This window comes from Elephas maximus, chromosome 16, assembly GCF_024166365.1.
Source record: "Elephas maximus indicus isolate mEleMax1 chromosome 16, mEleMax1 primary haplotype, whole genome shotgun sequence".
Lineage (NCBI taxonomy): Eukaryota > Metazoa > Chordata > Mammalia > Proboscidea > Elephantidae > Elephas > Elephas maximus.
The window spans coordinates 21,491,468-21,505,984 of NC_064834.1; the positions used below are offsets into that span (position 1 = coordinate 21,491,468).

Sequence of the window (14,517 nt, forward strand, 5' to 3'; positions counted from 1 at the left end):
TAAAATGATTGACTACCAATCCAGTAATGCCTTTCGATTATCTTAGCCTGTGATTACCAATCAAGTAATATCTTTCAATGATCTAAATTTGTAAATACCAATCAAGTATCATTCATTGTTCTCCTATAAAATGTCACTGCTGAGTGGCCATTTTGAATTACTGGATTCCACCACATGGAGTTCAGTTTATTCCCAGCTCCAGCTGTCTTTTCAGAGTATGGATATTTATTCTATGACGTTAGCAACTGGTCTTTCCTGATGATATGTCCAAAGTAAGCAAGCCAAAGTCTTGCCATTTTGACTTCTAAAGAGCATTCTGGTTGTATTTCTTCTAGGAGTGATTTGTTTGTTCTTCTGACAGTGCACAGTGTATTCAATATTCTATACTTTGCCAGCACCACGATTTGAACGTATCAATTCTTCTGTCTTCCTTAGTTATCAAAGTGACATCTTTGCTTTTAAAAACTTTAGGAGGTCATTTGCAGCAGATTTGCCCAGTCTGATAAGTTGTTTGATTCCTCAACTGCTGCTTCCATAAACATTGTTGATCCATGTAGAATGAAATCATTGACAACTTCAATTTCCTCTTCATTTATCATGATATTTTTTACTGGGCCAATTGTAAGGACTTTTGTTTTCTTCACGTTCAAGTGTAACCTATACTGAAGGCTGTAGTATTTGACCGTCATCAGTAAGTGCTTCAAACCATCTTCATTGCAGGCATCCACGGTTGTGTCATCTGCTTATCACAGGTTGTTAATGAGCCTTCCTCCAATCCTGATGCCACATTCTTCTTTAGCTACATGTTTTTGTTGTTGTTGTGTGTCCTCAAGTCAATTCAAACTCATAGTGAGCTTACAGGACGGAGTAGAACTGCCCCATAGTGTTTCCTAGGCTGGAGTCTTTACTGGAGCAGATCACTAGGTCCTTTCTCCCATGGGGCTGCTGGTGGGTCCAAACCACTGACCTTTAGGTTAGCAGCTGAGCACTTAACCATTGTGGTACTAGGGTTGTCCTTTATTCGCAGAGTAGTACTTGCTTACGTCTTTCTGTGGGTTAGCTGTTAATGTGGGAAACCAATCATCAAGATCATATTCTTTTTGTCAAACAGAAATATTGACCATCTTTAAGTATATACATAAATGAAAATTAACTTGAGTACTGGTGCATTTGCTTTTCATTTTCATGGTCTTGGTAAAACAGAAAGAAAAATTATTATATTCCAGTTTTTATTTGTTGTACATTTGTATTGTTTCTTATATAATGGGTTTTAAATTTACTGCTATAGAACCAAGTGTATAAAAATGGAACCTTATTTTCTTGTATTTAAACTTAGCTTAATTCTCTGGACTCATAACCACTGGGAAGCAAAAATCTTAATCTTGCTAATTTAAGGTAGTTCAAACAATTTTGGCTTATAACTCAGTCTTTTAAGAAGAAATAATCAAATCCCCCTGTCGTCTTCTTTTTTTTTCTCCTCAGGGTCTAGGTCTTAAGCATCTAGGTACTAGGGGAGGAAACTGTTGATGGTGTATTCTTTCCCAATTGATGGATTACAGCATAAACTCTCTACTACTTTAGGCTTTGCCATTGATATATTCAAACCCCTGCTTTGGGACTTAAAAGAAAACCTTTTACCTCTCAACAAAGTATAGCTTTTGCAAATAAAATGTGACTCTACTTTCAGTCTCTTCTCCGGTTTATAGATTTATATAAAATTCTGCTTTGGAGATCTAAAACCAATAAATTAACTTTTTGTTCTCACTAGATTTTTTTTTTTCCTACTTTCCCAGGTGCAATAAACCTGACCTTCAAATTCTAGCTTTCATTGTGAAAAAACCATAGAAGTAAGAAATAAATAAATAAATAAATGCATTTAAAAAACCTCATCCTGCTACACTTGCTGCAATAATTTAAAATGGAGTTAGCCAGAGAAGTTTGCAACAATGAAGTCCCTTTTAGTTGAAGGCTAGTGCCTTCATTGCCCTGTTTATTACTATTTTCTAACATAATAGAAATCACCCTTTGCATCTTATAAAGGCTATAATATGACTGATTGAAATTGCCAGTGGTTAAGCAGTTCTCTGCTCCTAAAATGGTGCACACAGGATTTGTACTAGGACATCCCACCTCTCCGTCCAAATCAAATGCTGACACGCTGAAACTCGAAATATGAATCTACCTAATATGTCAAAACATTTATAATTCTAAAAGTATTTGTTCTGTAATAAAATAATTATTTTCAACCTCATTTTTTAAATGATTGCTTCTACAGTTAAAAAAAATAAATTAGAGGTAGAGCCCCTAATGATTTTTTGCCGGGTCTAACAAGTAAATTCATTTCATCAGAAAAACCTTAATACAGCAGTAAGAAGTTTTATATGAGGTATCTGGTGTTGATTTCTTTCCTAAAGGACTGAGGTTCACATAACTACACACAAAACCCAAGCCATTCAGAAAACCACTTTAGCTACTAAATTCACCTGAAATAAGAATAGCAAACAAATCACTGTGTTTCAGAAGTTAGTTTAATGTTTAGTTATTGTGCATATGTGGGAGGTATGCAATGTTTTATTTTCTTTTTGAGACACTCTAAGTTTAGAATTCCTTGCAAATAACTGTTGCTGGCTTTCTTTGAAATATTCAGGGTAATGGGAAGCTGTCACAATAATGGAAATTTTGCAAACCTCTCCTAATGCTTTTGTGCTATATTTAATCTTAGTAATTCCAGGGATCATTTAGTCATCGTCTCCAACATGCTGCTTCAGATTAAATCTGGCTTGAAGCCCTGATAGTGTAGGGGTTAAGCATTTGGCTGCTAACCAAAAGGTCAGCAATTCAGCTGGCTGTTCGAATCCACCAACAGTTTTTTGGAAGCTCTATGGGGCAGTTATACTCTGTTCTATAGAGTCGCTATGAGTCAGAATTGACTCAAGGCAACAGTTTTTTTTTTTTTTTTTTAGTGTGCTTCTTGCCACTTATTTCACTTTTTTCCCTCATTGCATATATTCATGTAGTACTTTTCTTTTCGTAATTGACCTTACCCATATAATTCATTAAGATAATTAAAGCCACAGCTTTTGATTGTGTTATTCAATCCACAAGCAATAACCATGCAACCTTCTATAAGTCCAAACAGGAAAGACCCAGAACAATCTCTGTTATTTTTTTTATTTTCTGCTTTAAATAATGAAATAAATTGGTAAGCATACATATCAGCATTCTGTAGAAGAGGCAAATACTCAATTCAGTGTCAGTGAATATTCTTTAACCTTTTTTTCCTCTCCAAAATTTACTGAAAAAAAATAGTATGTGGTAGTTAGTTTATTTAAACAGAAATCACAGAGTTTATTAGACAATTAATCTCCCAAGAATAAGCATTGCTGATTGTTTTTTTCTGGTAACTGCCTTTTCACTTTTGCAGGATTGAGCAAGAATAGCTCTGCGTTCTACAGTTAAGCACCTTTAGTGAATGCACAGCAAACATTCCCTGTACACACACGCACACACACACAGCAAACGTTCCCTGTACACACACGCACACACACACAGCAAACGTTCCCTGTACACACACGCACACACACACAGCAAACGTTCCCTGTACACACACACACACACACACAGCAAACGTTCCCTGTACACACACGCACACACACAGCAAACGCTCCCTGTACACACACGCACACACACACAGCAAACGCTCCCTGTACACACACGCACACACACAGCAAACGCTCCCTGTACACACACGCACACACACACAGCAAACGCTCCCTGTACACACACGCACACACACACAGCAAACGTTCCCTGTACACACACGCACACACACACAGCAAACGTTCCCTGTACACACACGCACACACACACAGCAAACGTTCCCTGTACACACACGCACACACACACAGCAAACGTTCCCTGTACACACACGCACACACACAGCAAACGCTCCTGTACACACACGCACACACACACAGCAAACGTTCCCTGTACACACACGCACACACACAGCAAACGTTCCCTGTACACACACGCACACACACACAGCAAACGTTCCCTGTACACACACGCACACACACACAGCAAACGTTCCCTGTACACACACGCACACACACAGCAAACGCTCCCTGTACACACACGCACACACACACAGCAAACGCTCCCTGTACACACACGCACACACACACAGCAAACGTTCCCTGTACACACACGCACACACACACAGCAAACGTTCCCTGTGCACACATGCACACACACACATATATATATTGTTTTCAAAAATATGTCTCTATATGTAGACCTGTATATTGTATGTGTTTGTTTAAAAAAAAAAAAGCTTGGAAAATAATGGCTTCTTAATGTGCCATTACAGCAGGCATCCGTGAACTTTTTAAAACCACTGATGATCATCATCCCTTCTGCACTTAAACTTGTACTTGAGTTCCAGGGGAAATATGATGGTAATTATAAACATGTGCTTTCTGTTGAGATGGGACCGTGCCTGGATTTATTATAGGCCTTAAGGATACGTTCATAACTGAATGCTACAAATTAGGTTAAAACCCTAGTGAATTTATAATGAAGATTTTCAGTGTTTAACCTTTACCAACAAAACAACCTGAATGTCTTTGATATGGGTTAAATTGACTGAATTTCAGGCCACAGAAATGTGTCTACCTATGTTCATAACCTATGATTTAAGATTTAGACAAAGTAATTTACTGTTCCCAGGTGTGTCTTACAAAAGGACTTGGTTTATTCATTCAACAAATGTTCTTATGGGCCTAAAAGTGCCAAGTACTATAGCAGGTACTAGAGAGGATATCTCCAGGAATAAGACAAAGTTCTGTTCCTTAGAATGTTTTCTAGAGTAATTTTTATAAGTACATTATTTCTACACAGGAAGAAAATAATTGAAGCACATAAAACATTTTATGTAAAACCAAAACAACATAGAACCAAGTTTGTCTCCTTATAGCAGCAAATGAGTAGGTGGTACAAATTTCCTGAGGAAAAGACGCTTGGCTAATGTCTTGAAAGAATAGTAAGAGCTGAGCTTGCAGGCCAATAGGAGTACGTAGTCCAAGTCAAGGTTCTTATATGCCCTTAGGAACAATGGCGTGGAGCAACATGGTAGATTTTGGAAACCCTAAAATACATAAAACTGAAGCATAAGGGACCTACAGGGGAATGATAAGGGTCAAGTCTAAAAAGGTCACCAGGGCCCATAGTCTGTGATTGCTTGAATTTTATTCTGTACACAATCAGAGGAAGATGTGACTCTGCACGGAAATCGCTTTATGAATGCCTGTCCTTAGTAGCCTATATACAGATAGTCAACATATACACTCAAGCAGGAAGCGATCAAGTGAGACAGTTAATGATACGTTCTGGAATTATTGAGGTCTTTTTATTTTCTGTGCATGTTTTTATGTAATTAATAGAGTAGTTAGAGGTGTTGGGTGGGTATTTATATGGTAAAATCAGAAGCCAAACACCAATTTTTTAGTATCTTTTTAATTTCCAGGAAGTTAAATTTAATTTCTGCCATTGCCCATGCCTATTGATATTCCCACATATTTTCTTAGCTTCTTCTATGAGTTTTATCTGGGACTATTAATCATTTTTATAGCAAAATACTGTTGTGCTATAATAATAACTCTGCTGTCTTCAGTGCTCTTAATCATACAAAGAGGAAAGAGTGGAGAAGGTCTGGAGGTACTTCCCAGAGTGGGCAACTTTCTCCAGGATTCATTTTCTTCAAATTAGTCAATAATTCTAGAAACTCTTTTTATGTATAGATGTTTTCACAGACTGCAATATCGCTACTTGCCAATATAAAAATTATATTTTCCATAAGTATTTTTATTATTTACTAAAATACAAGATTCTGGTAATTGTTTTAAACCTTATTGTAAGTCAATGAACATTAGTTAAATGGAACTCCGTAGTTTTAGTTTTCTGTATATTTCTGATGAATGATATTATAAAAGAGTTTTATAGTCTATATAACATTGCTGCGAGGTAAAAAAGAAAAAAAAAATTACTTTATCTGGAGAATTTGGTCTTGTCCCAGGTTCCTAGGAGATAAAATCTAAACCCTTGGAATTTGATGATTTATTGGAGTGTCTGTTATTCATGAAGGGCTCCAGACCACACCTGCAAGTTTATACTAGTGAGCTGGCTTAGAATCAGCTGGCCATACTAGAAGACCTACTAGATGATATCAGCTCAACTTCTGGGGAGGGAAGGAACATGGGCGTGAGTTCAGTTGCATCACGTGGCCAATGATTCAATCCACCGTGCATATGTAATGAAACCTTAATGAAAACGCTGGAAACTGAGAGTCCTGATTTGCGAAAGACAATGATGTACTGGGAGTGTAAGTCATCCCTGGCAACATGGAAGCTTTGCACTGGGGACCCTTCCAGGCCTTACCCTATGTGTTTCTTCTCTATGGTGTTCCTGATTTGTATTCTTTACAATATAAGTGTAAAATAAGTTTAGCATGTTCCTGAGTTCCGTGGGTCATTTTAGCAAGTTATCAAACCTGAGTGGGTTGTAGGAACCCCAGTAGATCAGAAGCGCTGCTCTACTGGGGACCCCCTAGCTTGCTGCTAGTGTCCTGAGGGATTAGTAGTGGGAACCCCTGAATTTGTAGCTAGTCAGTCATAAATTTGGGTGTCTTGGGGACCCCCAAGCTGAGAGCTGGTATCTTGAGGGAGTAATAAAACCAAAGCTGCTGCCATCTAGTTGATTCTGACTCATAGCGACCCTATATAGGACAGGGTAGAACTGCCCCATAGGGTTTCCAAGAAGTGGCTGGTGGATTCAAACTGCTGACCTTTTGGTTAGCACCCAAGCTCTGAAACACTGAGGACTCTGAGGGAATAATAGGGACCCTCAAATTTGTAGCCGGTTGGTCAGAAGTGCAGGTGACCTGTGACTCTCCCCCGACCCCCGCCCCCGCCACACACACACACACAAACTTGCAGCTGGCGTCTAAAGTCTTGGGCAGATTTGGCAACTTCTAGGACTATACACTTTTACCTGTGAGATCTGACATAGCTCTGGGTAGTTCGGTTAAGAATTGCAGCTTGTGTTGGAATTCAACTGATTACAGTGCTGCTTTTATTCAGAATTCAAGTATTCCATCATTATCTATTTTTATTGTAATCTAGAAACTTTCCTTATTTTGTCACCTAAATGTCACTCCAATTTAAAATCTAATCTATATGGAACTAGAATCTAAAATGATATGTAATCTATAAAAATTACTCTTAAGTAATGTAAAATTTTGCATCTCATGGATTTTTGTTGTTAAAGAAATGTAAGCAAAATTGTTTGTATTTTTCCTTTTTCATTCCCGATGTCCTCCTTTCCTACTATGCAGTGCCTTTGAAATCTGAAGTCAGCATAGATTGTATTAGATTTATGAGATAAAAAAAAAACAAACAAAAAAACTCCAGTTTGTTCTGTTTACTTACAGAGAGCCATATCCTGGAAGATGTCAACAAGTGCATCATAGCCTTGAGGGACCAGGATGCTGATAATTTGGACCGTGCTGCTGGTGCTATCAGAGGACGGGCAGCTAGAGTGGCTAATATTGTCACAGGTGAAATGGACAGTTACGAGCCAGGTGCTTACACTGAAGGTGTGATGAGAAATGTTAACTTCCTTACAAGTACTGGTAAGTCTCAGTCCCCAATAACAGCGACACCGTTCCTGAGTTTCAAAACTACGTAGCTATCAAACATTCATCCATATGGAAAAAGGCTCTTGGCCTGTATTGCTTGTTTTGAAATAGACTGCTCTATCATCTGATAGATGCTTGCATCTTATGGTTATATGATTTGAAATTTATCTCTGAGAAGTAAATATATTCATTGGGGAAAGGAAGTCTTTTATAAATACGTGCATTATATAAATTACCCACAGGCCTTTGCCACTTAGGAATGTTTATTAAAGCCTGAGCTGTTAGGAGTTATAATTAGCTCAGATGTGGTATTAAGCATGTAATTGTCTCCAAACCCTCTTTTAGCTGTATGGTTGGTACCTCCGGGTTTGTGTTAAACAGAGCAAGCTTGTCCGATATTTTCAGAGAAATGTTCTCTACCTTCATTTGCAATCTGTTTGCAAAACAACATTTTGTTCTTGCACATAATCTTCTTTGATTGCTTGAGAGATATAGAACCAGAATTCCGTTTTAGTTACAGCACCCATCTTAATATTTCTAAAATCAGCCAGCAAATGCTTAGTTTTGAGTCACTCAGTAAAATGGCATTCTTATTTTGACACTATTGTTAATATGTCTCCAAGAAACATACAGAAGTAAATTAATTCATATGGATTGTCAAACAATGGATATAATTTGAATGAGGACAATAAACTGTTTTTATTTATCTTTATGACAGAATTTTTTCCTGTGAAAACCCCTTGTGAATGCTTAACTATTTTATTAAGTGCCTCTTAGCATGGAAGCCCTGGTGGTGTAGTGGGTAAGAGCTATGGCTGCTAACCAAAAGGTCGGCAGTTTGAATCCACCAGCTCCTCCTTGGAAATGCTATGTGACAGTTCTACTCTGTCCTGTAGGGTTGCAATGAGTTAGAATCAACTCCACAGCAATGGGTTTGGTTTTGGTAACATGGAGTGATGGTACACTCATGGTTCCTAAAATAGTTGAAATTTCATGCTTAATTCATTCCTCCTATAGAATGTTTTTTACGTTATGCCTGGGACATAATAAATTTGGCAGGTATCTACAATGTTTAGTGAATGGAGTACAAGAGTCTAGTATAGGCAATTTTTTTTGGAGGGGAAGTGATTCTTAAAATTGAGAGAAACACATCAACAGCTGAATACCCTTCCCAGAAACTAGCCTTGAGAACCTATGCCATGAGGTAAGCTTAGCAAGGTTTTCAGAAAAGTGGTAATTAGTTTTGTTGTTTTTCTAGAAATGTTGATGCAGAAAGTGGCTGGCAAATCTTGGCACATAGTTTCCTCAATAACCTCAATAAAACTATTTCTGAAATAATGACATGCATTGAAAATTTGCTGAGGAAAGATGGGGGAGGTATATCTGCAACTCTTGGTATTAAGTTTATATTTCTATGCCCAGCCCTCAAAAGTCACTCTTGTCAAAATAGGATGCATAGTAATTGTTTTCACAAAATGAGAGTGTATATAATTGCATATACCCATTGCCCTCGAGTCAGTTCTGACTCATAGCAACCATATAGGAGAGAGTAGAACTGTCCCATAGGGTTTCCAAGGGGCAGCTGGTGGATTCAAATTGCCAACGTTTTGGTTAGCAGCCTAGCTTTTAAGCACTGCACCACCAAAAATTGTGTTGCATATATGTATATACTCTATTCCCTAAACTAAATCTAAACAGTACTTTCTTGTTGGTCCATGCCAAGTACGGAGTTATCTCTGTCCCTGATTTTTTTTTTTTCCTACTTTCTAAGAATGGAATTTTAAGTAAAACAAAAATGATCAGTTTTTCTCTTTGTCGTCAAAAGAAAATTTCCTGTAGGTAATTGAATAGGTAAAGTCTACCATAACTACTACACCTTGCCTCTATGTCAGTTTTTAAATCATATTAATAAAGCATAGTGAACACACTTCTTATGGTTACAAAGTTTGTATGAGGTACCACAGTCACCCCCTACGAAGGGGTTCATATCTGTCATAGGCAAAGAAACAAGTGGCAGTGAAATTCTAAAGTGTTCAGAAGGTGTAGTGTTTTGGGGGGCACTCTATTTACAATCAAATCTGATAATCTGCAATCGGAAAATAAAAATGAAATGAAGCTATTTGCACATTGAATTATAAGTTTGTCAATTCCTCCCTGATTGCTAGTAACCTTATGAGTTGACTAACCAGCATGACTACCTTATCATTCAATCAGGAGTGAGAAGTCTTTTTTCTTCTTAATTAGTTGTATGTACTCTTAACTAAAAGGAGCCCTGGTGGCACAGTGGTTAAGTGTTCAGCTGCCAACCAAAATGTCTGTAGTTTAAACCTAGTAGGTGTTCCACAGGAGAAAGATGTGACAGCCTGCTTCCATAATGATTTGTTGTTGTTGTCAGGTGCTGTCGAGTCAGTTCTGACTCATAGCGACCCTATGCACAATAGAACAAAACACTGCCCGGTCCTGAGCCATCCTTACATCGTTGTTATGCTTGAGCTCATTGTTGCCACTGTGTCAATCACAGCCTTGAAAATCCTATGGGGCAGTTCTACTCTGTCCTGTAGGGTCACATTGAGTCAGAATAGACTCGCTGGCACAAAACAGCAATAGTCACAACTTTAATTAAAATTGCCAGCTAAATTATGACCTGTATACAAAATATAATAAGTATAGAATAATCCTGCCTTATTTTGTATAAACACTATTGGAAGAATTTACCAATGAAAGTCAAAGACTACAGCCTTTAATATGGATTACATGTGAACATAAAAAAAATGAAAATCTTCCAACTAGTCTGATAAACAACATTATGATAAGTAATGAGGAAACGAAAGTTGTCAATCATTTCATTCTACTCGGATCAACAATCAGTGCTCATGGAAGCAGCTGTCAAGAAAGCAAATGACACATCGCATTGGGAAAATTACTATAAAAAACTTCTTTAAAGTGTTAAGAAGCAAAAGTGTCACGTTGGTGTACTTTTCAATTGCCTCATATACATGCAAAAGCTGGACAGTGAAAAAAGAAGATCAAAGAAGAATTGACACATTTCAATCGTTGTTGGCAAAGAATATTGAAAATACCACTGACTGCCAGAAGAACAAACAAATCAATTTTGAAGGAAGTACAGCCAGAATGCTTCCTAGAAGTGAGGATGGTGAGGCTCTTTTTTTTTAAAATTGTGTTTTAAGTGAAAGTTTACAAATCAAGTCAGTCTTTCATATAAAAATTTATATACACCTTGCTGTATACTCCTAGTTGCTCTCCCCCTAATGAGACAGCACACTCCTTTTCTCCACCGTTTATTCCCCTGTCCATTCAGCCAGCTTCTGTCCCCCTCTGGCTTCTCATCTCGCCTCCAGACAGGAGCTGCCCACATAGCCTGATGTGTCTACTTGAGCCAAGAAGCTCACTCCTCACCAGTATCATTTTCTATCTTATAGTCCAGTCTATTCCCTATCTAAAGAGTTAGCTTTGAGAATGGTTCCAGTCTTGGGCTAACAGAGGGTCTGGGGACCATGACCTCTGGGGTCCTTCTAGTCTCAGTCAGACCATTAAGTCTGGTCTTTTTACGAGAATTCAAGGTCTGCATCCCACTGCTCTCCTGCTTCATCAGGGTTTCTCTGTTATGTTCCCTGTCAGGGCAGTCATTGGTTGTAGCCAGACACAGTATAGTTCTTCTGGTCTCAGGCTGATATAGTCTCTGATTTTTGCGGCCCTTTCTGTCTCGTGGGTTCATAATTACCTTATGTGTCTTTGGTGTTCTTCATTCTCCTTTGCTCCAGGTGGATTGAGACCAACTGATGCATCTTAGATGGCCGCTTGCTAGTGTTTAAGACCTCAGACTCCACTCACCAAAGTGGGATGCAGAATGTTTTCTTAATAGATTTGATTATGCCAATTGACCTATATGTCCCCTGAAACCATGGTCCCCAGACCCCTGCCCCTGCTACTCTGGCCTTCGAAGCATTCAGTTTATTCAGGAAACTACTTTTGGTTTAGTCCAGTTGTGCCGACCTCTCTTATATTGTGTGTTGTCTTTCCCTTCACCTAAAATAGTTCTTGTCTACTATCTAATTAACGACTACTCCTCTCCCTCCCTCCCTCCTCACTCTTGTAACTATCAAAGAATATTTTCGTCTCTGTTTAAACAATTTCTTGAGTTCTTATAATAGTGGTCTCCTACAATATTTGTCCTTTTGCAACTGACTAACTTCACTCAGCTTAATGCCTACCAGATTCCTCCATGTTATAAAATGTTTCATGGATTCATCATTGTTCTTTATTGATTTGTAGTATTCCATTGTGTGATGATACCATAATTTATTTATCCATTCACCCATTGATGGGCATCTTGGTTGCTTCCATTTTTTTGCTATCGTAAACAGTACTGCAGTGAACATGAGTGTGCATATATCTGTTCTTGTAAAAGCTCTTATTTCTCTAGGGTATATTCCAAGGATGGCGAGTCTTTGATTTGTTTATTTGGATATGTCATTGGGAAAGATCAATAGCTAGAAAAAGACATTATGCTTGGGAAAGTAGAGAGTCAATGAAAATGAGGGAACCCTCTGTGAGATGGATTGACATAATAGCTGAAACAATGGGCTCAAACATACCCACAATTGCAAGAATGGCACAAGACCAGGCAGTGTTTTTCCTGTTATCCCTTTCCTGGGTGAGTTATTATTTTTATTTTTTTTGGCGGGGGGGGAGGATGTTTTGGTGATGCCATGTTCTTTCACTATTGGAACCAATGCTGAATCATTGTTGATAGTTTTTTATTATTTGGAAAACTGGGGTGCCAATTGCAAGTAGGCTATATTGGCCCCATGTCCCATGAAGCACATCACACATGTGGGACATATCAATCCCTTGACTCAGGAAGTATATCACACTTCCTGGTTTCACTTGGGCAGTAAAATACCTTACTCTGCTTTCCAAAAATACACATGAGATAAGAAATAAACATTGTACTTGCTGTACACAATTGTTATCAGTTTGATTTCAAGTGGGCCATATAAATACCATGTTCTATGAATCACATGACATTTGTGGAACATAACGGTCTTATGGCCCAGGAAGTGCATCACGAGGTGTTTTCACCCAAAAAATAAGTCATTTACTTGAATATTTCCAAATGCCAGTAACTGTACCTTCCCAATAACACAAAGGAAATAGTAAACATACTTGCAAGCCTTATCTCATTGTACAGAAGCCAAAAGACACAAAAGTTTCACACAATCAGTCCTCTGGGAAGCATCCCCTCATATGAATGAATTTCAAAACTCAAATATGGCACAGACCAACTTACTTGTGACACCAGAACGTACTAAAGTGGTTCAAATGTCTGCCAATAAACCTCCAGGGGCAGAAAATGTAACTAGGACATACAAGTCCCAGAGACCATGAAAGGTCGCCATGAGTGGAAGCTGACCTGACAGCAACTAACAACAACAAAAATTCTGTGTAAGTAGCATCTTATTGGAGCCCTGGTGGTGCAGTGGTTAAGAGCTCAGCTGCTAACCTAAAGGCTGGCAGTTCAAATCCACCAGCTGCTCCTTGGGAACCCTATGGGACATTCCTACTCTGTCTGTAGGGTCACTATGAGTCAGAATTGACTCCCTGGTAACTGTTTTGATTTTTTTTTTAAGCTTCTAATTTCATCATTTAAAATTTTCATATTGTTTCTTGCTTCATCTTTGAAAAAACATCTTTCTTATCTTACATGTTTAATTCCAAACTTTCCTCCAAGCAGCTTTCCTTGAAATTTATCAAAAGCATGCCTCACTAAAGGGAATTCTGCTCAATAAATTAGATGAAAAAGCTAATTACATCAGTTTGATTTTAACCAAAGCTGAAAAATGTGAGCATTTTTCTCTTCCATAGAAATATTATCTGTGAAAAATACTTCCAACTCTTCAATCTTCCACAATTAGCTAACCCCAACCCAATTAGCTAACAGAAGACCTTTATTCACATCTGCTCCTTACTTTGGACTTATTATTTATAAATAATCATGAAATTAAGTAATTAAAAATGTCATGTTTTTTGTTATGAAGACTTAATAGTTCACATTTTAGTAAATGAATGGTTTATATGTGTGGTTTGTTTTTCTCTTCCGTTCTTTCTCTCTTTTACAACTCTTAGGTCTTAACCCTGATTCCTGAAAATAACTTAATGAAGAGCTATTGTGAATTGTTTTAATTGTTGGAACTTCCTTATCTTTGCAAAATTTGCCTTAAAGCCTTGTCATCAATAATGAAAACTAAGCTGTACTTATCTAAATCACAAAGAGTGTTTTTGGAACATAGCACCTTTGATTTCAATCAGACTTTGTGGCTCATTATCACATTTTCAAGATTTGATGATCTAAGTGTTTTCTCAACATTAGGAAGAAGGGTTGCCCTGTTACGTTTTAGGAATTTGCATTGCTCGTAAACCCTAGCAGTTGCTTTGAAGTGAAGTGTAGGCAACATCTGGAATGCTGCATTCATTCAGACAGAGCCACAACATTGTAATAATCTCCATTTGAAGTTCTTTATTCCTTCCCCTGTTCTTTGCTGTTGCTAAGCTCTTCCACCTATCAGAAATTCCAGGTAGAGGAGAGAAAATATATTGGGTTTTTTGTTAAATGCCCTTCTAGAATGTAATATGAAGTCTTAGAAATTTATATTCTTAACACCAACTTCAATTCTTTCATACTAGTTGGGGAAAAGCCTAAACCAGGAGGGAAGAGACATATTTGTATGTGTATCTGTGATTTTTAGACTCTACCAGATCCAGAAATTAGCACCCCCAAACTCCACCTGTTTTCAATGTCA

At 37.9% G+C, this 14,517-nt stretch overlaps 1 protein-coding gene across 4 annotated transcripts in view; it reads left to right on the forward strand.

Annotated features, from left to right (window-relative positions):
- CTNNA3 (catenin alpha 3) overlaps window positions 1–14,517 on the forward strand; it is a 1,852,175-nt gene that overhangs the window by 1,384,517 nt on the left and 453,141 nt on the right. For all 4 annotated transcript variants that reach the window (XM_049856013.1, XM_049856014.1, XM_049856011.1 and 1 more), the window contains one exon: window positions 7,490–7,690. In XM_049856013.1, coding sequence (XP_049711970.1) covers window positions 7,490–7,690 — 201 coding nt within the window. The remainder of the gene's footprint in view (window positions 1–7,489; window positions 7,691–14,517) is intronic.